Below are 27,164 nucleotides of genomic sequence, written 5' to 3'. Positions count from 1 at the left end.
TGTAGTGAGGCAGATACCCTATTTGAGTGGACACAGGAAAGCTAAAATGCTATACTTGCTATGTATTTTCTGTTTTGTTTTGATTTTTTGAGTTAGGATCTTAAGTCTGTCTTGAACCCATGATTCTCCAAACTTGAGTGCTGGAATTACAAAACCACACCATTGACCTGTCTTTTACTCACCCTGTCTTACAAAGCAAACAAAGATCCTTAGTCATGCCCTCTTTTTTTTTTTAATATTTATTTATTATATGTAAGTACACTGTAGCTGTCTTCAGACACACCAGAAGAGGGCATCAGATCTCATTACAGATGGTTGTGAGCCACCATGTGGTTGCTGGGATTTGAACTCAGGACCTTCAGAAGAGCAGTCAATACTCTTAACCACTGAGCCATCTCTCCAGCCCCATTCTCTCTCTTCCTTCTGCCAACTGTCCAAAACCTGAAACATTCTTTTTGAAATCTGTATCACCCCAGAGCATACCTGAAAATCTCAATGGGGAGCTGTATGTGCCAGTGCATGCCTTTAATCCCAGCACTTGGGAGGCAGAGGCAATAGGATCTCTATGAGTTCTAGGCTATCCTGGCACATAGTAAGTTCCAGGACAGCCAGAGCTAGATAAGACCTTATCTTGAACGTTCCCAAACACACACACACACCTTACTGGGACCCACAACTTTCTTCAGTTTTCTTACTTCTCTTACTTCTCATCTCTTTCCCTCTTCCCCTTAAAGATGGGGGAGGCAAAAAATAAATAAATATATACATATATATGTATGTGTGTGTGTGTGTGTGTGTGTGTATATATATATATATATATATATATATATATATATATATATATATATCAATAGCATATATAATATATATCAATAGCAGCCTGAAGCCCAGGCTTTTACTATCACCTTCAAAGGCACAGAAAGAAAGCCTTTGTGCAAAAGGAGGTTTGGGTAACTCCTTTCAACTTTTTTTATGTTATTTTATGTGTATGGGTGTTAGCTTGCATGTATGTATGTGTACCATGTAGATATATGCCTATGGAGGCCAGAAGAGGGTGCTGGACCCAGTGGAAACGTGCTACAAATTGAGCATGGGTCCTCCGGAAGAGCAGCCAATGCTCTTAGCTGCTGAGCCACCTCTCTGCTCCTCCTGGTTTTTAAAAGCACCACTCTGAGCCGGGCAGTGGTGGCTAGGTCTTTAATCCCAGCACTTGAGAGGCCTCTGCAGTAGGTAGTAGGTAGGCAGATCTTGCAGGTCAAAGCCAGCCTGGTCTACAGAGGGAGTTCCAGAACAACCAGGAATACACAGAGAAACCCTGTCTCAAAATAAAACAAACAAGTAAAAAGCACCACTTTCTGGAGGTCAGAGGACAACCTGTGGGAGTTGAGTTTTCTCCTTCTATTACATCAGTCCTAAGGACTGAACTCAGGTCATCGGGTTTGACAACAAGTGCCTTTACCTACTGAACTGTCTCAATGGCCCGCCTTCCTAATTCTGATTATGTTCTGTCCTTAAAAGTCCTGAGTAGCTCCAGCATACAAAGTCCCTGGGATCCCAAACATGTGTCAAGAAATTTCTAGAAAAATATCACTGACAAATACCACAGGAGTTATGATTGAATGGAGGAGACAACATTCTAGTCAACCATGGCCATTTTTTTCAAAGATGAGGTTGGCTGCCAGGTGTGAAGCTCACATCACACCTGTAACCCAGCATTAAGGAGGACTTTGCTAACTCCTAACAAGCCAGGGATATGTAGTAAATTCTAAGCCAACCTAGGTGAGAGAGAGAAAGAGAAAAAGGGAGAGAGAGAGAAAGAGAGAGAGAGAGAAAGAGAGAAAGAGAGAGAGAATGAATGAATGGATGAATATGGAAGAAAGAAAGAGAATGAAAGAGAATGGATGAATGGGGGCTGGAGAGATAGTGTGGCAGTTAAGAGCACTGGCTGCTCTCCCAGAGGACCTAGGTTCATTTCCCAGATCCACATGGTTCACATGGCCATCTGTAACACCAGCTCCAGAGGGCACAACTCCTTCTCTGGCCTCCAGGGACACTCCAACTCATATGCACATGTCCACACATACATACACACATTCACATTATCTTTTAAAATAAATACAAAAGTACAAAAACAATTTCAGCTATTTAGGAGGCTAAAAGGAGGATCACAATATCAAAGCCAGCCTAAGCTACAGGGTACAGGCCAGCCAGTGTAACTGAAAAAGAGCCTGTCTCAAAACAAAAGGGCTGTGGCTACAGTTCAGCAAAGTTCACTTGCCAAGTACCTATAAGGCTTAAATCGGTGGGAGGAAAAGGTGGTAGTGGGGCAGTGCTTAATGGGTGAAGAAGGAAGCAGAGGAAAAAGTAAGTTAAGTAAGAGACAACATAAACTCACCTTTCCTGGATGCTGATTCTGTCTCTAGTGCTTACTGGGTTCTTCATGCTAGGCTAAGCGTTTTACACAAAGTAGCACTGTGGCCATCTCACAGTCTTTATGAGACAGATGGTGCTTATATGGCTGATGAAGAAGTCTATATCCAGAGACATTAAACAATTTGCCTACAATAATCCAGTAACCCATGTTTGCTTGACTCTGAACTCCTATTACCTCTGGGCACCAAGTGCTGGGGTATACTGTGTGTAAAGGAGATGAGTATGAATAAAAGAGCAAGTAGTCCCTAAGTGTTACTGGAAAGATCTGGATGGTGTTCCACAAGGAGGCCCACTGCTAAACAGTTCATCAGGAAGAATACCCTAGTGTGACTATTGTCAATGATGGGGTGTCTGCTGGAAAGACAGAACACAAGCTCCCAGAAACTCTACAGTGGAACAGGCAGCAGCTGGAGTAAGAAATGCCAGAAGCCAGAAAAGGCAAGTGTCCACCCCTAGACTTATCCAAGTAAGGAGCTTCCTCAAAGAACAAAACTAAACACTAAACATCCTTGTAACAGGAAAAAAAAAAAAAATCTCCCAAGTCCCAGTTGATCCACAGAGCTCACATTGAGTGCCAAGCACAGCGTTAAGCCCCGCCCCAGGCAGCCAGGCAGCCTACTTCTCCTCTTCCCAAGTCACATCTAACCTTTGGGGCTGGCTCCCACAGCCCAGCATCTTGAACCTCTCCTTCCTCGCTTCCACTCATATGATAAAGGTGAACAATTTTTTCTTGCAGGTTAACATAAAAATCATAAAATCTACTACTGCTCTTTAACTTTAATAAGTTTCCTATTTTAACATTATTTTTCACTTGGCGGGCCTAGTTTTCAAGGTAAACATTAACTGTATGAGCCCAACTTAACATCAGAAGTATTTGATAAGAAGTTTCTACATTGGGTGAATCACCCAGCCTCTTCCAGCTACAAGCCCCTTTCTTCAAAGGAATCCTTTAGGACTCAGAGATGGGAACTCATGTCCCTGTCCTTTACTACCATGTGCGTGGAGGGTCTGGAATAGGGACATCTCTAGCTTAGTACATCTGCTACAGTTGAGCCATCTCACTTTAGATCAGTGGTTCTCAACCTTCCTAAAGCTGCAACCCTTTAAAACACCTCATGTTGTGGTGACCCCCAACTATAAAAATTATTTTCATTGCTGCTTCACAACTGTAATTTTGCTACTGTTGTTAACCATAAATATTTGTGGTTTTCGATGGTCTTAGGTGACCCTTATGACCGTTAGAGGGATGGTGACCCACAAGTTGGAAACTGTTGCTTTAGATTTGTGTGTTAAGAAAGAGGAACTTGGGGGCTGGCGAGATGGCTCAACGGTTAAGAGCACGACTGCTCTTCTGAAGATCCTGAGTTCAAATCCCAGCAACTACATGGTGGCTCACAACCATCCGAAATGAGATCTGATGCCCTCTTCTAGTGTACCTGAAGACAGGTACAGTGTACTTACATATAACAATAAATAAATCTTTAAAAAGAAAGAAAAGAGGAACTTAGCTTTCTGTCACTCTTGTGTAAGAAACTGGTGCCCGGCCGGGTGTGGTGGCACACGCCTTTAATCCCAGCACTTGGCAGGTGAATTTCTGAGTTGGAGGCCAGCCTGATCTACAGAGTGAGTTCCAGGACAGCCAGGGCTACACAGAGAAACCCTGTCTCGAAAAAACAAAAAAAAACAAAAAAAAAAAAAAAAAGAAAGAAAGAAAGAAAGAAACTGGTGCCTCAACAGTGCTGGGGTGGGGTGTGAATGCGGGTTGGGGCCAAATACCTGTACGTGAATTTCAGATTTACAGAGCCACCTCTTGCTTTTCCAAACAGAGTCTTGAAGACTCTACACAGCCAGCGGTTCAGAGCTGGGAGGAACCTCTCGCTAAACTGGCTTAGCAATTCCCTAGGACGACTCAACCCTCAGACCAACACCACCAAGACACAACGATTCTAAAGCCCTTGGGGGAGGAGAGAAGCCTTTTCCACCTAACTTCCCTAGGCACTGCCACCCAACAGGCCTAGGGTTGGGCCAGGGGGAAGAAGCTTGGAGGCGCACTCGTCGCGCCGGCTAACCGCGCCGGGGGCCCGTCCTTCTAAATTACAGGACTAGCTCGACGAGGTTAGAGGCAACCCGAGCCCAGGCAAACCACTGCGGTTCTTGAAGGCTTGTTTACGTCTGGGCCCCCGCGCAGAGCCGCAGCTAGAGGCAGACTCCTTCCTGACATGCCCTCCATCAATCAGCTCGCGGGTTCCCAGAGGCCTCGCGTGCCCTTCCCGGCTCAGGGCGGCCCCCTCGGACAGCCCGGACCCGTGGCTCACCCTCGAGCGTCTCGCACTGCACCAGGTTGAGGTAGTCCGCCTGGCTGAGCACCCCGGCCTTCAGGCCGCGCACTAATCCCTCCAAGTAGCCATTGTCCACGTTGAAATAGAGCTCCGGGAAGAACGACATGGCTGCGGCGGGGGTGGGAGGCGGCAGGGCAGGCGGGGGGCGGCGGGACCAGAGAGCCCCGATCTGCCCGCACGCAACTCGACTCCCCGGATCAGCTGACGCGGCGGCCGCAGCGGGCTGTCAAGTGCGTCAGGTGACGCACCGCGTCTCACGTGACCGCAGTAGGGCCCGGCTCTTAAATGGCTCCAGTTTCCGGGCACCCTGGCGCGCATGCGTGCCTCTGGAGTGCCCGACCTGCTATAACTGCCCTCCCGGCGCCTGCGCACTAAGGAAAGGCGGCCCTGGAGCGCCTAGCGCAGAGCAAAGCAAGGTCGATGATGGAAATCGACCGCATGGTGGTGCTAATACCCTCAGGATGCGAGGTGGGCCCTAAATTGAGTTTTCCTGGATTTGGCGCTCTGTCTGGCTTCATTAGGGCCAACTGGGTAAAGCTGAGCGGGTGTGCTGTTCCTTAGGCTGTCGAGGCTGTCTCCTACCAGACAGAAACCGAGGTCCAAGGAAGAGGAGGGGAGAGTTTCGGAGCCAAATGTTTTTCCTCCAGCTAGACTTTACACCCGGTAAGCCGCACTGCGCCCGCTTTCCCGGCGTTTGTTGCACTAGTTCTCTAGGACCGGGGTGTGGCCTTCTGATTTCCCCAAGGGGCCTGGTGCCTTAAACTCGCCCATATTTGTTGTTCAGATGATGGTGTAGCTTAGACCCCGAGGTTATGGTGTGTGTAGTTCCAGCATGACGACGCCCCGACAACCCTTCGACAGCCACGTTTGAAATAACCACAGCTTTAAATTTAAACCGTCCCATCCTTTATTCTCATCCCCTGCCTTTGCCCAAACAACATCCATTGGCTAGGTGCGGCTACAGAGGTTCGTGGCCGTACCCAGCTTGCGGCAGTAGCAAAAGGCATTGAAGAAGCGGCAGTAGCACGTAGCGCACGGGTCGCAGCAAGGTACCTGCTGTCCCAAGCAGGACTCGTGCAGCCTTACACAGCGACGCGGAGAACGAGACTCGCGGTTCTGTGGATCTAGCACCTGCATTCGTAGGGGAATAAGGTTCAGGAAACTCTCAAACCCGGACCCCAGTAGGGTGGCAGTGGACTGTAGGTCAGGGAGGGGCTGCAGTTCTGCCCAGGTTGGGTAATCCGGAAGTGGGGAGAGATGATGGTATCTGAAGCGCCCTACCTTGTACTTTATCCCTTTCCCTAAGGAGTTACCTCTGCCAAAGCTTCTGCCTTCTGTAGCAGAACTTCTTCTGCTCGGTCTGCAGTTGTCCTCTTGAGGCCATTCAGACTTAGACCTGGGGAAGAAGATGTGAGGGCCACACCCACCATGCACCAAGTACCCACCTCCCTAGGTTGGGATTGGGATTGGGGAAGGAGGTCTTAGCCTGGGTGGGCAGGTCTGTGGCCAGCAATGGTCGTTGCCCCACATATCCCCAACCTGACCATACTCACCTGGGAACTCTGGGAACAGAGCCTGGTCAGGCCTTCTGATGCCCTTCAGTGGAGCCACGCCCATCTGGACCCCCAGTGTGGGAGGCAGTGCCAACAGCAGGACACAACTCAGCAACATTGCAGTCAGCATGGCCTGACTCAGCAGGAAAACCCCCATTTAGTCTCTCCTCATCCTTAGGGTACCCTACCAGTGCTGAGAGAGATGTTCCCAGAAAGTCCCAATTCCTGTATAGTCTTTGTGCTTACCTTTGCTTGCTGATCTTTGCCTAGGGATGTCCTGGCCACTTGTGCCCTGAGCTTATATGGCAGTGCCTAATAAAGGGTCCACACGTGACTGCTTCCTGTAGCCAGGGCATGAGGTGCCTCCCAGGGAAATGGAGGCACAATTCAGGCTTTCTCCCTAAGATCTGAACCTTTGGGTGTTCTATTAGAACATCTCCAATTTGGCATGAGACAGCCAGGAACCAATTAAACTTTGGGAACAAGATAGGGTGTCCAGACCCCAAAATTTCCATAAGAGCAGAACCTAGGGATGGGTCAGGCTAGAACCATTAGCAATAATAAGGCAGGCGGCCCTCTGATCTTAATTTAATTTCTATCCCCACAGATGTTCACTTAGTCTCCCTAGGACATGTTGTTTCCTTTGCTTCCAGGAACTTTGGTCAAGGGCACCAAAGAGGGTCAGTATCACCATGCAGCAGTGAAGTGAAAAACTAGACCCAAGGTTTCTTTGGAAGAGAGATCAAAAAAATCCCTTACAGCCAAAACCAAACCCACCCTCCTGGCTCTCCCTCCTCTGTGCTTTCCTTAAGACCCCCCCCCCCCACACACACACACACACCTATTCCTATCCCCACGCCCCCTTTCTACTTAAGGTTCCTGGAAACCAAGGGAGCAGAAAACACTGTTCCCCCGGTGGGCATACAGCTTCAGAGGACAAAGCTTTCAGGCCGCCTGCTTCATTAGTGTTAATGGCTGCTCCCTTCCGCCCTGTGTTGTCAGGTCTCTGCCTACGCCTGGGCTCATCAGCTTGAGGACATAGTAAAGACTGCACATTTGTGGGTGTAACAGGACCCATGGGACTTTTTTCTTTTTTTTTTTTTTGAGAGGGTCTTACTATGTAAGGCCATGGTTGGCCTCCAATTTACAGAAATTCACCTATCTCTACCTCCTAAGTGCTGGGATTAAAGGCATTCGCCATGACACTTGGTGAGGTTTATTATTATTATTATTATTATTATTGGTGGTGGTGGTGGTGGTGGTTTTGCCTGCACGTATGTATGTGCACCAAGCACATGGCCAGTACCCACGAAGGTCAGAAGAGGGCTTTTGGGTCTCCTGAAACTAGAGTCACAGATGGCTGTGAACCACCACATGGGTGCTAGGAACTAAATCTGGGTCCTCTGCAAAAAGCAGCAAATGTTCTTAACCTCTGAGACAACTCTCCAGCCCCTGTTTGGTGGGCTTTCTAGAAAGCATACACATGCTCATTTGGAGAAGGGATATACCCCAGTCCACAATTCAATAAGAAAAGAAGAAAGAACTGTCAGATATACAGCCCAGTCCATACTGACTCTTCTGATGAAGTGGTTGCCTGAGGAAATCCTCCCCGCAAGAATGAAAAAGCAGATTGCCCTCTGGGAGCCTTCTCTAGAGTCCACATCAATGTTTGGGTTCAAGCTTCATGGGAAGAAGGTGCCCTGCAGAGGATGGGCCTAAATAAAGGACTGGCATCTGGAGTCAGGCTGGCATTTCATTCTCCTGCAGGTGACTCGGGATACAGTCCTCAGAGCTCAGAGTCTACTTTCTACTTCCCAGGTTGAGGAGCTGGGGAAGCCCCTCTAGGGAAGAAGTCCTCTAACTCTCCCTTAAGACAGCAAGGGAACAAGGGTCAGTTCTATTTTCCTCCCCTAAGAATGGTATAGGCAGTTTGATGAGGCTGTCATTGACCTGTTTGGAAGCTGATCTGGAAGTTTGATGCCCCACTTCAGGACTTTGTCTTCTTTGGAGTAACAGGGAAAAGAAATTAGGTGACTATCTGTGCCTCTCAGAGCACGCCAAGTGTACATGAGGTACTTGCCCAAGATCTTTTTGTTTGTTTGTTTGTTTGTTTTTTGTTTTGAAGTTTTTTTTGGTTTTTTTTGAGACAGGGTTTCTCTGTATAGCCCTGGCTGTCCTGGAACTCACTTTGTAGACCAGGTTGGCCTCGAACTCAGAAATCCGCCTGCCTCTGCCTCCAAAGTGCTGGGATTAAAGGCTTGCGCCACCACTGCCCCGCCCAAGATCATTTTTTAAAGATTTTACGTATATGAGTACACTATAGCTGTCTGGTGTCATACACACCAGAAGTGGGCATCAGATCCCGTTATAGATGTTTGTGAGCCACCATGTGGTTGCTGGGAATTGAACTCAGGACCTCTGGAAAAGCAATTAGTGCTGTAAACCACTGAACCATCTCTCCAGCCCTCAAGATCATTTGTTTTTTTAAGCCTCCGTTCTGTCTGAAAAGGTAAGCAGGGGCAGCTTGTGAACTGGAAAGGTGACCCAGCAAGCTGATGCATACTGTCATCCCAACCCTTAGGCGACTGAGGCAGGAGGATTGCCAAGCTCTGGACACTAGGCCGTACCTATTTACCATCTATGCTCAGGACAGGTCTTCCTGTCTCCGGTGGTGCCTCCTTCCTCCCTGAAGGTCAGCTGTCTTTAGCTGGTTGTATATGCACAGTGTGCATCGGGCAATGGTAAACAAGGGCCACGGTGCTTATAGGAGCAATTCACGACCCTGGACAAGTCCAGGAGGAGAGATGGGCAAGAAACCCAAGCCAAAGTACAGTGACAAAGGTGATAGGCGGCAAGAGGGTGTCCTCAAGAGGGCAGAGACATCCAGGCAACAAAGCCACATGCTCCATTTAATACAGTTCTCTGGCAGAAGAGACAACCCTAACCTCAAAGCCTCAGCAAAGCTGCCATCTCACTCTTGACTTCACAGCATTCTAAAGGAAGTCAGCAACAGGTCTGCTGATGTATCACGGTCCAACAGACAGTGCAGAAATACAGAAGGAATTGTCTCAAGAAATAGAATTCATATAGTGAGGAGATCCAGAATACCATCATAGCTGTTGTTTGCCATCAGACAAAAGAATTTTCTTTACAGTAAAGGACTTCCAAAATACAAGATAAAACTTTATTAACTATAAATAGATAATTTGAAAAATATAAAAACAAATAGATATTTGTGTCTTCTAATTTATGTGGCTTGGTCATCTTCTCCATAAACTTACCTAATTGTTTATGCTCTTTTCACTTTATTTTTTGGTTTATTTATTTATTGTTTTTTTCTGGACAGGGTTTCTCTGTGTAGCCCTGGCTGTCCCAGAACTCACTTTGTAGACCAGGCTGGCCTCGAACTCAAAGATCTGCCTGCCTCTGTCTCTCTAGTGCTGGAATTAAAGGCATACACCACCAACACCCAGCTAAAGATTTTTATTTTATGTATCTGGATGCTTTTGCCTTCTTGAGAACAAGTCTCATATTAAAAAAAATAATAATAAAACCAGGGGGCTAGAGAGATGGCTCAGCAGTTAAGAGCACTGGCTGTTCTTTCAGAGGACCTGGGTTCAATTCCCTGCACGGACATGGCAGATCATAACTGTCTATAATTCTGACACCCTCACACAGGTATATTTGCAAGCAAAACACCAATGTACATAAAAACTAAACATATTTTTAAAAAAGAAAACCTTATAAAAAACAAAAAGACTAGGAATACAAAAAAATTGTAACTATATTCAGAGTAAGTGGCTGTATGAAATGGAACATGAGGGGACAAGGTGGGTAGAACATAGAGATGTTTCACTAGTCACATCAAAATTTTAAAAACAGTGACAAAGATCATGTGTGGTGGTACATGCCTGTCATCCCAGCAAAAGGCAGTGGGGTCATGATTTAGAGACCAGCCTAGGCTACATTATAAAATGCTATTTTTTAAAACAGCTAAGGTCAGGGTATGCCTTTAACTCCAGAACACAGAGGGCAGAGGCAGGCATATCTCTGTGAGTTCCAGGACAGCCATGACTACATCGAACTTTTCTCAAAACAAAAGTCAGCATGCTAAGTCCCTTGATACACGAATCATTCAAGGGCCTGTTGGGCCAGTTCGGGCACCCACCTCAGCTGAACAGTGGGCAGGGTGTTGGTTAGGAAAGGCTTCCTAGGGGAGCAAACCTTTCTTTGGTCATGAAACTTGAGTAGGAGTTGAGGAGTGCCAGGACAGGAGAAGTTCCTTGGATTCATAACTGACACACTTTGCCACTCAGAGTCTAGTTAACACTGTTTAATATGCTCTGCCTCAAACCTGGTTCCTGCCCAAAGGCCCAGCCCAATAAAGAGTCAGTCAACTTAATTTCAACTAGAACTGAAAAGCCAGCCGTCCTCTGTGGTTCAGCCGGTGAGTCGTCGGCAAACATCCGTAGCCATCATATGTTATACAACCTTTGGGAGTGTGCGTGGGCTCAGCCAGCCTGCCACAGTCCTCCATATGACTCACCTCATCCATAGCGCAAGTGGAGTCCAGAGGAGGAAATAAATACGTTGACACCCTTCCCCACTCCAGTCCCCTTCCCCTTCCAGTGTGCCCCTAAAGGTGGCTTGGATTTCTTGTCATCATTCTCTGTGTATACATATATCTCTATATAATTAGATAGCTAGATCTAAAATTCTGTGTGTGCAGATGTGAATGTGCCCTTGGAGGCCCCCAGGTGGAAACTCCTCCTTGATCACTCTGCACCTCATTCACTGAGGCAGAGGCTCTCAATGAATGGGAGAGCTCACCCACACACGGGTTGGGCCAGCCATCTTGCTCCTCGGATCCCATGTCTCTGCCTTCCAAGCACTAAGATTACAGGTAGGTGATCATGAGAACCTGGCATTTATGTGGCATCTAAACTTTGGTCCTCAGCTTGTTCTGCAGGTGCTCTAACCATTGAGTCATCTCCCCAGGCTCTACCTATATTGATTTTGGCAAAAAAGCAATCTTTGATTAAACTCAATTTTTATTTTATTTGTTTATTTATTTGGAGACAGGGTCTCTGTGTAGCCCTGGCTGTCTTGGAACTCACTATATAGACCAGGTTGGCCCCGAACTTGCAGATATTCTCCTGCCTCTGCTAAGTGCCTCTAAGTGCTAGAAATAAAGGCATGCACCACCACATGCATGCTCTATTTTTTAAGACAGGGTCTTAAAAAATATATAGCTCTGTTTGGCCTTGAACTCACAGAGATCTGCCTGCCCCTCAGCCTCCCAAGAGCTGTGATGAAAGGTACATGCCAGGGGGCTGGAGAGATGGCTCACTGGTTAAGAGTACTGACTGCTCTTCCAGAGGTCCTGAGTTCAATTCCCAGCAACCACATGGTGGCTCACAACCATCTGTAATGCAGATATGATGCCCTCTTCTGGTGTGTCTGAAGACAGTGACAATGTACTCACATACATGAAATAAATAATCTTTAAAAAGTCTTAAAAAAAAGATACATGCCACCACACCCAGCCTCAGTTCAATTTTGATTGGTTACTATTGGACTCTCCTGTGTTTCTAACAAGTCCTGTTTGCCTTCCTACTCAGGTTCTTGTGATTAAAGGCTAACCCCCAAAGGGCAGTACTGAGAGGTGGTAGAACCTTTAAGGAGGATCTAGTTGGGGGCAGGAGAGATGGCTAAGTGGTTAAGAGCACTGACTGCTCTTCCAGAGGTCCTGAGTTCAATTCCCAGCAACCACATGGTGGCTCAAAACCATCTGTAATGGGATCCGATGCCCTCTTCTTGTGTGTCTGAAGACAGCTGCAGTGTGGTCATATACATAAAATAAATAAATCTTAAAAAAAAAAAAAAAGCCGGGTGTGGTGGCGCACGCCTTTAATCCCAGCACTCGGGAGGCAGAGACAGGCGGATTTCTGAGTTCGAGGCCAGCCTGGTCTACAGAGTGAGTTCCAGGACAGCCAGGGCTATACAGAGAAACCCTATCTCGAAACCCAAAAAGAAGGAGGAGGAGGAAGAGGAGGAGGACCAAGAAGAAGAAGAAAGAAGAAGAAGAAGGACCTAGTTAGCCCTTGGGTCACTGAGGAAAACCCTGTAAGCTCTTGCCAAAGGGTTCTTACAAAAGGAGCAAGAGCCTGGCTCCACCCAGCTCTCTCTCTGCTGCCTATTGGAGAGGTGCCACTGAACTCTTGCCAGGACTGTGGTTTGCCACATGACTTCTTCAGCCTTAAAACTGTAAGCAAAATAAGCCTTTTGTTTTGTTTCATTGTTGTTGATGGTGTTTTGTTGCTGTGGTGGTGGTGGGTTTTTTTTTTTTTTAAGACTTATGTAAATAGTGTTCTGCCTGCCAGCCAGAAGACACCAGATCCCAATACAGATGGTCATGAGCCACCATGCAGTTGCTGGGAATTGAATTCAGAACCTCTAGAAGAGCAGTCAGTGCTCTTAACCACTGAGCCTTCTCTCCAGCCCCTGGAGGCATTTTCTTAACTGAGGTTTCTTTTCTCAGGTAACTCTAGTTTGTGTCAAGTTGGCAAAAACAAAAATAAAAACAAAAAAACTCCTAACCTCTGAGCCATCCTGCCAGCCCAGCCTTTTGTTTTTTAGTAGAATTTTTCTTTTTTGAGAATTCCATACACATATGCAACGTGTCTTGATCATATCCGCCATTATCCCCCCCTTGGAACCCCACTGGATCCTCTCTAACAAGTTCCCTTTAAACAATTTTTTAAAAATAACCCAGACTCCAATTAGTGCTGCCTGCATGCACCTGACACCCCTGAAGAGAAATATCTCTCTCCAGTAGCCATCAACTGCCAGGACTCAGGGAGCCACTACTGTTTTGAACTCCTGATCCTCCTGCGTCTCCTCCCACCTACTGAGATGGTAGCTGCACCATTATTCCCAGCTAAAGTTATTCCCCCATCAATGTCCTGCTTCAGGTATTTTAGTATAGTGGAAAAGCACTTTTACTACTGCCATTTCTCTGAGGTTGTTGATTTTTGATACAGGGTACTACACTATCCGGCTGGCCTGAAACTCACTATGTTGATCAGGCTAGTCTTAAACTCACATAGATCCACTTAGCTCTGTCTCTTGAGTGCTGGGGTTAAAAGCATGTGCCACCGTGCCCAGTCTTTGATTTTTTTTTTTTTTTTTTCGAGACAGAGTTTCTCTGTGCAGCCCTGGCTGTCCTGGAACTCACTTTGTAGACCAGGCTGGCCTCAAACTCAGTAAAGTAAAGTACTCTTATCCCCCAGAGTGGCCCTGATTTGCCATTAGGAGAATACTGAGGCTGTTACAGAGAAGAACTTCTAGAATGACCGAAGACTTGGTATCCCTCTATTCAAAATAGAAACCTGGGACCTGCATGATGGATGGGGCGGGGGGGGGGGGGGGTGCGGGGGGGGGGGCGAGTGGAGCACTTGCTGCCTTAGCCAGACCTTCTGAGTTTGATCCCCGGAACTCACAAAACCTGACCAGTCGGGTTGCAAGTTCAAGGTCAATTTAGTAATACCGGGTCTCAAAAACAAAAAGACCTCAGCGTGGTGGTGCCTGCCTTTAATCCCAGCACTGAGGAGGCAGAGGGAGGTGGAGCTCTGGGAGTTCTGGTCTACAGAGTGAGTGCCAGGTCAGCCAGAGCTGTTACTCAGAAAAACCCTGTCTGCTCTTCTGAAGTTCAAATCCCAGCAACCACATGGTGGCTCACAACCACCCCTAATGAGACCTGATGCCCTCCTCTGGTGTGTCTGAAGACAGCTATAGTGTACTTACATATAATAATAAATAAATAAATAATAAATCTTTTTTTTAAATAAATATTTAAAAATAAATAAAAACAAAAAGCAGAACACAGGTGAAGACTATAGCTTATGTAGTTTAGTGGTTCAGCATGCAGGAAACCTTAGATTCAGCTACAGCAATAGCAATGAAAAAACAAAAAAACAAAACACTATTAGGGAAACAAAACCAGTGAGTTAACATCAGCTTCAATAAGCTAAAAACTTGACCGAAATCATCTTAAACCATAAAAATAGTGTCACATATACCTCAAAGAGTAGGGAGGCAGGGCCGGTTTCAATTGAGGGCCGACAGAACTCTTCTTGAATTTATAAACACTCAGTAGGGCAGACACAGATGGTTGCATTCCCGACTCCTGTTCACAGTTTTGTTTGGAACAGTGCCCAGATATACCAAGGTCCTCAGATGTCCTAAGGCACTGCTGTGTCAAATGGGGGTACATGACTATGATGAAGCCTCTGACAAAGCTTGGGCTCCCTGGCAAGGTGTTAGAGTGGGGTGCCTGAAGATGTGGGGCACCTCTCAAAAGGAAGAAAAGACATCTAGTATCTAGGATAACTTCTGCACAGTTGTTCACAATGGAAGCCTAGTGGTCCTAACCTCCATGCTGTACACCTTCAGCAGCATCCTGGCTTCAGGATCAAATAGGATTCATCTCTTTTTTGTTGTTGTTTTTTCCCCCTCCTTGAAACCCAGTTGAAGCTGAACAACAGCTGAACTCCTCAGTGCTGGGATTAAAGGCAGGCACCACCACACTGAGGTCTTTTTGTTTTTGAGACCCGGTATTACTAAATTGACCTTGAACTTGCAACCCGACTGGTCAGGTTTTGTGAGTTCCGGGGGGATCAACAGCTGAACAAGGTTATCTCAAGCAAGTCAAGCTAAGGCCTACTCCCTAGAACTGGCAAGGAAGACTCAAAGCTCCTGAGACACCTACCCTTAACCCTTGAGGATGGAGCCTCTTATTGCTTCAATAGAAAGGAGGACAGAGCTGCATCCCCACAGCTTAAGAGTTACTCTCGTGGGGGGAGAGGGGGCTGGCGAGATGGGTCAGCCGCTAAAAGTACTGACTGCTCTTCCGAAGGTCCTGAGTTCAAATCCCAGCAACCAGATGGTGGCTTCCAACCATCTGTAATGAGATCTGATGCCCTCTTCTGGCACATCTGAAGACAACTACAGTGTTTTTATGTATAATAAATAAATCTTTGGGCCTGAGCGAGCAGAGGTCCTAAAAATTCAATTCCCAGTAACCACATGAAGACTTACAACCAGCTGTTCAGCCACACTGTACCCATATACATAAAATAAATCTTAAAAAAAAAAAAAAAAAAAGAGTTACTCTTGGGGCTAGAGAGATGGCTCAGTGGTTAAGAGCACTGACTATTCTTCCAGAGGTCCTGAGTTCAATTCACAGCAACCACATGGTGGCTCACAACCATTTGTAATGGGATCTGATGCCCTCTTCTGGTGTGTCTGAAGAGAGCAATGGTGTACTCATATACATAAAATGAATAAATAAATATTTAAAGAAAAATAAAAGTTATTCTCCTGGAGAGATAGCATACCAGAGCATCTGTAGCCCTGTGCAGACTCCCAGGACTGGGCTCTGCTTTCTCTCTTTCTCTCTCTCTCTCACTTCTCTCTCTTTCTCTCTCTCGTGTGTGTGTGTGTGTGTCTGGTGTGCACATGTATGTCACAGCCAAAAATCAACATCAGATGTCTTTCCTTAGGAGCTGAGCTGTCCTGTTGTTTGAGACAGAGTCTATCACTGGAATGCTGCTCTCATCAGTTAGAGTAAGCTAGCTGACCAGTGAATCCTAGGGATTATACATATAAGCCAGTGTGCCTGGCTTTTTACGTGGAGGCTGAGGACCAGACTCAGTCCCTCGTGGGAGTAGAGCAAACACTAACTGAGTTCTCTATCTCTCAGCCCCCACCAGCTGCCCCAGTCTTAGCGGACTTTGATGTGTCTGAGCTTTAAGAATCCTCATTCTACTTTGTAACCCCAGCAACTTCCTCACGTAGGACCAAGTGCCAGTGAGCAAGGAGCAGCTGCTGCAGCAGCCATCACCCACAGAGGAGCATCTTCATCCAGTAACCCTCTGCGTGCCACTGTGTGTCTGTGCCTGATTCAGAGATGGCACCGATCCTTAGGACTTGGAAAAGACTGAAAGTGAAGGAAACAAAGTACATGAAAGAGCTGAGGCCAGCACGTAAGGAATCTGAGTCTCTTGAAGCCCCTTGGTCTCCATGAGTCCTTAGAGATGCTAAGCGAGGCATAACTCAGCGTTGACAGTCCAGGAAGGTCCTGCTTCTCTCACGATTAAGGGAACCATCTACTTCAGTGTGTCTACACTATCGGTGGAACATCCAGTGGTCCTTATAGTCCACCCAAGACCAATGGACCACAGGGTAGAACCACCTTCAAACTTGCAGGGTTGAACCAAGGTCAGAGAAGCCCTCAGAAGCTAGACCCAACATCTTTTAGGGTCTGGATGCTGTCTGCTGGTTCCTGTGTAAAGGCCCTGCCTCTTCCAACCCATCAATGCCTCTGAAGTAACTGTAAGAAATCAGTGATGAAGGGATAAAAGCTCCGTTTTGCCTCAAAATGGCTGGAGCAGAGTTTTATTGGTCTGAGAGGTTGGTGTTCTTAAACCCTGAGTGACTCAGTATCCTGGGGTGCAGGAGAACCTTCCATCACACAAGGTCTGAGAATCCTTTTTTGTAGCTGTGACGTAGGAAGGTGGAGGATCTGGTGAAGCTAGATCCATGTACTGCTTTTTGTGAAAACTTTAAAAAAAAAAAAAAAAGCTTTGGAATGTGAGATAAAGTCAGAAAGACTGTTTCTGAAACCACTGTGCTCCAGGGTGTGATAGGGGATGGTTGCTTTCTGGAATTCCATGGGCGGAAAATTTCTCCAAGTCTTGGGTCTATTTTATAGATCTTTTTTGCTTCCCTTTTCCACAACTTCCCATACCCCTCTATCACCAACTTCCCTTGTCTTCTGTGTAGAGCCTCCACCTGCAGCCGGGATGCTAGGACTTAACTCTCCAAACTCCTTTAGTGTCACACAACGACAACATATGCAACTCTTGCTACTAATAGCCCTTTAAAGAATAGAATTCTGAGCCGGGCGGTGGTGGTGCACACCTTTAATCCCAGCACTTGGGAGGCAGAGGCAGGCGGATTTCTGAGTTGGAGGCCAGCCTGGTCTACAGTGAGTTCCAGGACAGCCAGGGCTACACAGAGAAACTATGTCTCGAAAAACCAAAAAAAAAAAAAAAAAAGAAAAGAAAAGAAAAATAAAAAAGAAAAAGAAAGAAAGAAAGAGAAAAGAAAAAGAAAAAAAATAGAATTCCGGTTGGAGAGATGGTTCAGCGTTAAGACTGCTCTTCTGAAGGTCCTGAGTTCACATCCCAGCAGCCACATGGTGGCTCAAAACCATCCGTAATGAGATCTGATACCCTCTTCTGGGATGTCTGAAGACAGCTACAGTGTACAGTGTACCTAGATATAATAAATAAATCTGTGGACAGAAGCAAGCAGGGCCGGAGTGAGCAGGGCAGGCAAGAGAAGAGGGAAAAAAAAAAAAAAAGAATTCAAGTCTTTGCCAAGCTCCCCTACAACCCAGTAGTGCAGACCTTGCCCTCAGAGTTGGACAGGGCTATAACCTTAGGAATCAGGACACACCCTCAGAGTGAGGAGCATAACAGCCTAAGTCTTCAGGATTGAAGACGTAGCGCACCAAATGCCTTCTTCCCCTTACAACAAAGCTTACCACGTGTCTGGGCCAGTCTAGCAAAGGAATAAGCTGGGACAAGTTATGGCCCATCAGGGAGATCCCAAATACAGTTATAACTCCATCATAGCCCCCTGCCCCGACCCCAAACTCACCACTGTGTTGTCTGCAGTCCCATCTCACAGATTTTGTTATATAGCCTGGAATGCTGCAAAGGTTGAAGATAGCATCTCTCATCTTTATGCCCAGTCCATCCTTGGGGAGGGGGTGGATTTGGTCAGCGTTTCCCATCAGTCCTGGAAGGTCTAGGACAGGGGAACAAGGACTATAGACAAGAAGGAACAAAGCTGTGTTGACCTTCTCTGAGCCTGGCAGCCAAGGTGACAATAGTCTCAGTTGATAGAAAAGTTTACATGACTCAGCACAAAAGCAGGTGTTAAGGGAACTGGATCAGATTCCTTCTGCTGCCTAGGCCTGCTCAAATCCCCTCCCTTGCCTGAGGTCTTTCGTGTTAAGGGAAGAACTCTATATTAGTCAGGGTTCTCTATAGCAAAAGAATTTATAGAATGTCTCTCTGTCTCTCTGTCTCTCTCTCTCTGTGTGTGATTTATTAGAACGGCTTACAGGCTTATAGGCAGTGGTACAAATAATCCAACAATGGTGACTATGAATGGAAAGTCAAAGAAGCCGATAGTTGCTCAGTCCATGAGACTGGATGTCTCTGCTGGTCTTCAGTAAACACTGGAATCCTGAAGATGTAGGCTGTAATGCCAGTGAAGGAATGGATTTGCTAGCCAAAGGAGAACAAACAGGCAAAGAGCAAAGGCTTCCTTCTTCCATGTCCTTATATGGCCTCCAGCAACAGGTATGGCCCAGATTAGATCTGGATCAAAGGTGTGTCTTCCTACCTCAAAGAGCTGGATTAGAAGTAGATCTTCTCACTTCAAATTAAGCAGAAAGCCCTCACAGGTGTGCCATCTCTTGTGTGTGTGTGTGTGGGGGGGGGGTTAATTAATTCCAGATGTAGTCAACTTGACAATCAAGAATAGCCATCACAAGCCCCAACACTAAGGCAGGATCTAAGGGAACCCTGATCATAGCTGGTCTAGTACTCAATGTCACCTTGTTGAACAAGAGGGACGGGCCTTTGTCTCTCAGAAGCTCCAGTACCTGCACTCTGCTAGCTGAGTGAATGCAAGGTTTGTGACATTTTTGGAAATAATTCAGCGCTGGTTTTATGACCTTACCTGATCCTTTCTAAACACGATTCCTTGGGCCTCTGCTTCCTGTTTAGCAGTCTGCCCCTTTCCTCCCCTTCCTCACAGTAACACGTATGCTCTGGCCTAAAGCCTGAGGGCTTCCGTGCCTGGGATCTACTGTTAAAGGATTTCTTTCTATACCACGTCCTCCTCACAATCACATGACTGTGTCAGAAACTCTATACCCTGACCTGTAGGGGACAGGCCATGGATTTGTCAAAGGCTGTGTACTTAGTTGAGTTTCACTGGTAGGAAGCAAGGATACAAGAGTGATCAATGATCTGGGAGTGGTGGTGCATGCCTTTAATCCCAGCACTTGGGAGGCAGAGAGGCATGCGGGATTTCTGAGTTCGAGGCCAGCCTGGCCTACAGAATGAGTTCCAGGACAGCCAAGGCTACACAGAGAAACCCTGTCTTGAAAAACCCAAAAAAAAAAAAAGAAAGAAAGAAAAAAAAAGTGATCAGTTCGAGAACAGCAGAGTCAGTTGTGTCCTCACCAAAATGAAGGATCTATAATGGTTTGCTTTCTATTTTGTCCCAGAGCCACTGGAGAAAGGAGGTGAGGTTGACCCTGAGCCATACAAGCCTTCACACCAGCTCAATCACATCAGGGGTTTGGCAGGCTTTTATCTATGCTCCAGTCCCATCAAGATATCATCAGATGACAAACACCCAGTTGGGGCAGTGCCAGCGGCAGCTGTTCCTGAACCAGCCTTACCCTTCATTTGATACCAGTCACTAGGGGCATTATGGGATCAGTGTCTCCCCCGTTTCCCACTGACTAATAAAACTTAAATCCTTTAGGATGAAAACAGAGGGAGGTCCTTTAAAGTGGGTGCAAAGAGGAGGGTAGGTGATACTGAGATCAGACTCTCCCCTCCCAAGGCTTCAGCAAAAGCTGTTGGTGTGTTCAAGGAGCATGGCTCCTTTATCTGGGGCCTTTGGGAGAAAGACCTAAAGAAAGACATGGCATTTTAAAGTGTGAAGATTTAGGGTTCCTACCTCATCCAAGAACCCATCTGAGAATTTCTAATGCTGTGATAAAATATCATGACGGGGCTGGTGAGATGGCTCAGCGGTTAAGAGCGCCGACTGCTCTTCCAAAGGTCCTGAGTTCAAATCCCAGCAACCACATGGTGGCCCATAACCACCCGTAACAAAAATCTGATGCCCTCTTATGGAGTGTCTGAAGACAGCTACAGTGTAATTATATATAATAAATAAATAAATATTAAAAAAAATATCATGATGAAAAGCAACTTTAGAAGGGAAACGTTTATTTCAGCTTACAGTCCATCATCCAGGAAAGTCAAGGAAGGAACCTGAAGGCAGGAACTTGTGGTCTCTCTTCCCCCACCTGCTTGAACCTGCTTGCTCAAGGGTGGAGTTTCCTGCTCATTCGTTCTGCCACGCCCACTGCTGGACCCTGTCAGCTTTGCTGCTTGGAGGCACACACGTGTTCGTCCTGCTACTGGACCCCGAGTTACTTGGCGGGAAATTGGGGTCCTTCCCCCTTCCTTTATAACTGAATGTTGGAATTAGTAAAGGGGGGCCTTGAACATGGAATCGTCTTGGCCCCATTCTTTCTCCCGCCCCGTCTAGCTTCCTCTCTTTTCAGCCCCAACTGCCATTCTCAGTTAAACCGTTCACGTTGTGGACTGCGGGCGGGCCGCAACAGGAACTGACTCCTTGTGTGTGAAGAGGAAAAAAAAGTGTGTCTAGAGACTGGAGAGACAGCTCAGTAGGTAAGAGCACTGACTGCTCTTCCGAAGGTCCGAAGTTCAAATCCCAGCAACCACATGGTGGCTCACAACCATCCGTAATGAGATCTGACTCCCTCTTCTGGAGTGTCTGAAGACGGCTACAGTGTACTTACACATAATAAAAATTTTTTAAATTAAAAAAAATAAATCTTTTTTTTTTTTTAAGTGTGTCTATATTTTATCCCACAGAACCCAGCTACTCCACAGGCTGTAAGCAGACAAAAAAACCTGAGTGTGTGTGTCTATGTGTGAGTGCATGGAAAAAAAACTGGGCACATCTTCTCCATCCTACCTCCACAATCAGTACTGTATTACAGCATCACTGTCCAGACTGCACATATTGGCAAAACTAACATAAATAAAAATAAATAAATCTTAAAAAAAAGAAGATAAATAAATCTTAAAAAAAAGAAGAAGGGAAAGACTTTACCCTGAATGTGGACAGTGCTCTTTCATGGACTGGGGTCTCCATCTGGATAAAAGAGAGTGAGAGGTTGAAAGATTGTCAGATGCCCTCCTCCCCTGCTTCTTCTGGCTGAGCATTCAACGTGACCAACACTCTACAGCCTTGCCTTCCCAGCTGTGGGGGGCTGCGACTCTATCAGCCAAAATAATCCTTCCTTTCTTACATTGTTTTGTTTTTAAATCAGGTATCTGGTCACAGCAACAAGAAAACCGTTAACTTTTATTATCTGCTCCTGTCCAGCACTAACAACAAGTATCACTCAGCAGTGAAAACCATTAATGTCAGCCAAGGCTACAGGGAGAAACCCTGTCTCCAAAACCAAAAGCAAAACAAAATGGAAAAAAAGAAAAGAAAAACATTAATGTTAATAAAACTTCATGTCTCTGGGCGTGGTGGCGCACGCCTTTAATCCCAGCACTTGGGAGGCAGAGGCAGGCGGATTTCTGAGTTCGAGGCCAGCCTGGTCTACAAAGTGAGTTCCAGGACAGCCAGGGCTACACAGAGAAACCTTGTCTCAAACACACACACACACACACACACACACACACACACACACCCTTCCTTCATGTCATGAAGTCAGAAGGCCAAGTGGCTCTAGTTCCAGGACTCAGTGCAGCACAGCAGACCATCAGAGGAGGCCAGTTTTCATCTTGAAAGTCTCCATCCCACACATAAATCCATATTTATGATAGGGAAAGAGTGGGACCTTTTGATTCACAATTAAAATATGTGGGTAGGTACACATGGAAATCATGAACCCAGGGAGTTCTGAAGTCTGTGTTAACTTCAACCTGCACAGGGACACGGAGACCCTCCTGATGGAAAGCTCTACCTAGTTTTTCATGTGGGCAACTCCCTTGGAGGAGGATGCTTTTTTTGGCTTTCCTTTTTCCTTGCCATCCCTCCTAGTCACCATGCCCACCCTAGTATGAAAAGGGGATCGACGAGTTCAGTCCTGTAATCCCAGTACTCAGGAGGCAAAGTAGCAGGGTGTCTGCAAGCTGAAGGCCAGTCTGATCTACAGAGTGAATTCCAGGCCAGTCAAGACTACATAGCAAGACTCTCCAACCAACCAACAAACAAGGGGTCTATGAGGTGGCTCAGGGGGAAAACCATACCTGCCACCAAGCTTGGTCTGAGTCAATCCGAAGACCTCACATGGCAGAAGGAGAGAACAGGCTCCCAGAGCTCTTCTCTGACCCCCACACATATGCCATGACACATGCATACCTACACACACATATACTCACACTAAATATATACATACATGCATACAAATATACATCATACATACACACTACATACATACATGCATGCATACATACATATATACATCATGCATACATACTATATACATGCACACTACATACATACTACATACATTTATACTACACACACACACACACACAAGAAAATCTGGTTGTGGTGATGTGTGCCCTAGTGCTTGGGATACTGATACAAGAGGATTGGCTGAACCTAGGATTTTAAGACCACAGTCTAAGCAACACAGCAAAACTTTGCCTCAAAGCCAGGTGTGGTGGCATGTGCTTATAAGCCCAGCAATTTAAGAAGCTAAGGGACAGCCAGGCATGGTGGCACATGCCTTTAATCCCAGGACTCAGGAGGCAGTGGCAGGCGGATTTCTGAGTTCGAGGCCAGCCTGGTCTACAGAGTGAGTTCCAGGACAGCCAGGGCTACACAGAGAAACCCTGTCTCGAAAATCATCCCCCACCCCCACCCCACCCCCCAAAAAGACGAAGAATCTAAGGGACTGGAGAGATGATGGCTCAGCATCATCTAAGAGCACTGACTCCTTTTCCAGAGGTCCTGAATTCAATTCCCAGCAACCACATGGTGGCTCACAACCATCTGTAATGGCATATAATGCCTTCTTCTGGCACGCAGGTGCACATGCAGATAGAGCACTCATACAAGTAAAATAAATAAATTTGAAGAAGGAGAAGAAGAAGGAGAAGAAGAAGAAGAAGAAGAAGAAGAAGAAGAAGAAGAAGAAGAAGAAGAAGAAGAAGCAGAAGCAGCAGCAGCAGCAAAGGAAGATGGAAAGTTGTTCCAGAGCAGCCAGGATAAATGACTGATATTTGATCTCAAAAGAAACTAAAAGGATTGGGCCTATATCTCAGAGATATCACACCTGGATAGCCTGCTTGCCAGCAGTAGAGCCTTCAAGGTGAAGGAGCGACAGCAGTTTATGGCTTCAGTGAGTAGCGTGTGCTCTCAAGAAGGGCGGATCTTGGCCCTCCAAGCTGTAGCTCAGCTGATTCCTCGGCTGTGGTGTAGTATCTTGCTGAGGAAGGGATTGTGCTGAACTGTGCGAATTAATTTAAACAGAGAGATAGACCTCAGAGAAATGTTTGGAGAGTATTTCTTGGTCTAGCACTTCATATTTCATAGCACAGAGGATAGACATTAAGCTAATATGATTAGCTATCCTAACATTGATTTATTTTATATATATGAGTGTTTTACTTGCATATATGTATATGCACCATATGTGCCTGGTGTCCAGGAAGATCAGAAGATCTTTCAGATCCCTGAAAGTAGAGTTACAGATGCCTGTGAGCCACTATGTGGGTGCTGGGAATTGAACCCGGGTCCACTGCAAGAGCAGCCAGTGCTCTTAACTTCTGAGTCACCTCCCCAGTTCCCTTTGTCTTGACTTTCACAATGAGTTTTAAGGTGTGGTCTTTTTGATTGTTCAAGTGTTAAGCCCCTGAGAAAGCCAAGTTCTAGGCCCCATCACTACAGATCACTGCAGATGGGGACCTGTTATCATTCTGAATCTCTCCACCTTGCTTCTGAAGTTAAAGACTCCCCACAATGTCTCTGCTCTTCTGTGTCTCCCTTGCTCCTAGGAGGAATGGGCCTGGAACCTTATCTTTGGGCTACAGAGAGGAATTCCTCCTGGGCTTTCATCTGTACATGTCACATATCTGTACATATCACATATCTGTACATATCACATATCTGTACATATCACACATCTGTACATCTACAGGAGGTGCCACCTGATCCCCAGCAGACATAATAACTGATCAACTTTCCAAAATTATACAGAGCACTCATGCCTCCTTACCTGGGCATCTCTGAGACTGGCCCACAACCTGGTACAGCAGTTGATGGTCTGTTGAATGATACAGATCACCATGATTTCCTGGGGTTGTCGGCCATCATGCCTGGCTCAAGATGAAGATTTTCCTTCCTTTTCCAGACAGGGATCCTCTACGTAGCTCCTGACTGTCCTGGAACTTCCTCTGTAGGCCAAGCAAGCTGGCCTCCATCACAAAGATCAAGTTCCAGATTAGGCAGGGCTTCAGAGAAACCCCATTTTGAAAGCACAAAACAAAACACAAAAAAATATTTCATAGATGTCTTAGTTAGGGTTTGATTGCTGTTAACAGACACCATAACCAAGGCAACTCTTATAAGGACAACATTTAATTGGGGCTGGCTTACATGTTCAGAGACTCAGTCCATCATCATCAACGCAGGAGCATTACAGTGTCCAGGCAGGCATGATTCAGGAGGAGCTGAGAGTTCTACGTCTTCATCTGAAGGCTCCTAGCAGAAGACTCACTTCCAAGGCTCACTATCACCTGTAACTCCCAGGGATTGGTACTCCCTCTTCTGGACCTGCACCTGCACACACCTGTACATTTCCACCTAAACACACACACACACACAACCAAAACAAAATAAAAAATAAAAAATTGACGTTCTCTTACTACACACATGCTATTCTTGCTCATCATCTCTCCATCCCCCTTCCTCCTCTCCGCACACATCCCAGTTCAGCCTGCTGCGCATGTTCAGTCTGGACTCTTCCAGATGCCTCTGCCTGTGCTCTCCCTTTTATCTATAATAAAAACCTCAACCCCTTCGGAGCAGTCATGTCCTCTTTTTCTTTCTCTTTTTCCTCCCATTCATCTGGTGCCCAAACCCAGGAGGAAGAGAGAAAAGTTTAGGAAAAAACAAAACAAAACAAATCTTGCAGGAAGGAATTCCTATCAGCCTCCTTTCTTTCTTTCTTTCTTTCTTTCTTTCTTTCTTTCTTTCTTTCTTTCTTTCTTTCTTTTTTTCTTTTCTTCATTCACCCTCACCTCCTCTACCCTCACCTCCACCACACTTGCTGTCTCTGGGCTCCTCATCAGATTCCAGAAAACAACACTCAAAGATAACAACAATAACAACAAAACTCCATGTTAAATTACTTCAGATCCTCTGTGCAGTGCTGCTTCTCAGAGACAAACTTAATTGCAATACAGAGAGGTCCCTCTAGGTTTAGTGAACATCAATCAGAAGCACCCAGGCACAGATCTTGCACACACACACACACCACCACCAGCAGCAGCAGTCACGTTGCACACTGGATGGGTACAAAATTAGTTTTCATGTGGACAGACTGTACTTTAGTCCAGGTGTGTATCAGAGATCAACTAGCCTCTCAATATCATTTAGTAACTATGTAATTGCATGGGCTCCAAGCTCCAAAGCGTCCCACGAATTAATTTCATGCCCTGCTATTGTTATCTTGAAATTCATAATCTACTGGATGAGGCACTCTGCATTTTCTTTTCCCACTGAGTTCCACAAATTGCATCCTGGGCAAAATGTTTCAAGATCAAGGCAGAGTAAGTGTGCCAGTTTGAAATAATATCCAGAAAGTAATTCTCAAAAAAAAAAAAAAATGGATACACTTAAAAATAAGCTGAGGAAGACTGGGCATGATGGTGCATGCTTCTGAAACCAGATCTCGGGAGGCAAAGGCAGGTGGATCGATGTGAATTTGTCAGCAGACTGATATAAGTAGGGGGTTCTAGGGCAGCCCTACATAGAGAGACACTGTCCCAAAGGAAACAGCAAAAGAATAAACTGGGAACTCTAATCCAAACTCCTCATGGTAATAATGAATCATAGGCACACCTGAAGAGACAGGGAAGACAGAGATTTGTAAAGGGGAAATAAAGTATCTTAAGTAGTTTGGAAACAATTATCTTTGGCTACAAAGACCCTCAACCAGCTGGCCTTTGATCAAAGCTGAAGTGTGTCAAGGTAAGAGTCCTTATAGAAGTGTGCGTGTGTGTGTGTGTGTGTGTGTGTGTGTGTGTGTGTGTGTGTACCTTCCTGCAAGTTTGCAGGGTTTTTTTTTTTCTTTTTAGGAAGTAATAATAGCTTTTATCAAGTATGTATATTCATAAGAGCTCTTTCCTCATGGTCTCCTTTCTCCATTTTGCTAGGGTATGGCACAACTGGTTCTGACAACTTTGGGGATTTTTTTATTTGAGGTGGGATCATGTCCTAGCTAACGTAGCACCTCTAGGTAACGCAGGCTGACCTCAAACTCATAGCAATTTTCTTGTTCCTGCTACATTGTCTGGTTTGTTTCTGACAGAGTCCACGTGGGTGAATGAAGCAGGTGACTGAGGAGGAATAGCTCTGAATAAAATATATTAAAGTCTTGCCAAGTGTGATGGTGTGCACTTGGGATTCCAGACACTTGGGGGCTGAGGCAGGAGAAGTAAAAGCTCATCATGATGTTATGTGCTTTGAATCCCTGCACTTGGAATCATCTTTGAGTTCGAGACCACCCTGGTCTACAAATCGAGTTCTAGGACAGCCAGGGCTACACAAGAGAAACCTTGTCCAAAAAAAAAAAAAAAAAATAGGGCTGGGATCTAATCCAACAGTAGACCTAGCATGCCCAAAGTCCAGGGTTCGAACCTTAGTACTAAAAGAAACGTATGCTTATTGTTACAGGGGG

At 46.0% G+C, this 27,164-nt stretch overlaps 2 protein-coding genes across 4 annotated transcripts in view; both read right to left on the bottom strand.

Moving 5' to 3' along the window:
• Atp6v0d1 (ATPase H+ transporting V0 subunit d1) overlaps positions 1–5,017 on the bottom strand; it is a 42,045-nt gene extending 37,028 nt beyond the window's left edge. Inside the window, exon 1 of the mRNA XM_021169723.3 lies at positions 4,749–5,017. Coding sequence (XP_021025382.1) covers positions 4,749–4,878 — 130 coding nt within the window. The 5' untranslated portion in view covers positions 4,879–5,017. The remainder of the gene's footprint in view (positions 1–4,748) is intronic.
• A 651-nt stretch (positions 5,018–5,668) lies between these two features.
• Positions 5,669–18,262, bottom strand: Agrp (agouti related neuropeptide). 3 transcript variants are annotated; one of them, XM_085844267.1, is made up of 4 exons: positions 18,053–18,262; positions 6,326–6,458; positions 6,086–6,168; positions 5,669–5,903 (listed from the first exon to the last, which is right to left on the bottom strand). In XM_085844267.1, exons 2-4 carry the CDS (start codon positions 6,453–6,455, stop codon positions 5,721–5,723), a joined length of 396 nt encoding a protein of 131 aa, XP_085700393.1. In that variant the 5' UTR covers positions 6,456–6,458; positions 18,053–18,262; the 3' UTR covers positions 5,669–5,720. The 3 variants fall into 3 exon arrangements, with proteins under 3 accessions (XP_085700393.1, XP_085700392.1, XP_021026807.2); XM_085844266.1 differs by lacking the exon at positions 6,326–6,458; XM_021171148.3 differs by lacking the exon at positions 18,053–18,262 and having other exon boundaries at positions 6,326–6,482.
• Positions 18,263–27,164: the final 8,902 nt, after the last annotated feature.

This window comes from Mus caroli, unplaced genomic scaffold (genome assembly GCF_978045245.1).
Source record: "Mus caroli unplaced genomic scaffold, Mus_caroli_1 scaffold_10, whole genome shotgun sequence".
Lineage (NCBI taxonomy): Eukaryota > Metazoa > Chordata > Mammalia > Rodentia > Muridae > Mus > Mus caroli.
This window is presented reverse-complemented; position numbering and strand designations above follow the sequence as displayed.

Coding starts and splice junctions, on each gene's coding strand:
- Agrp (XM_021171148.3), bottom strand. CDS start 6,482: ATGGGGGTTTTCCTGCTGAGTCAGGCCATGCTGACTGCAATGTTGCTG. Junction 6,169..6,325: donor TCTGTTCCCAGAGTTCCCAG/GTGAGTATGGTC, acceptor CTTCTTCCCCAG/GTCTAAGTCTGAATGGCCTC. Junction 5,904..6,085: donor AGGCAGAAGCTTTGGCAGAG/GTAACTCCTTAG, acceptor CTACGAATGCAG/GTGCTAGATCCACAGAACCG.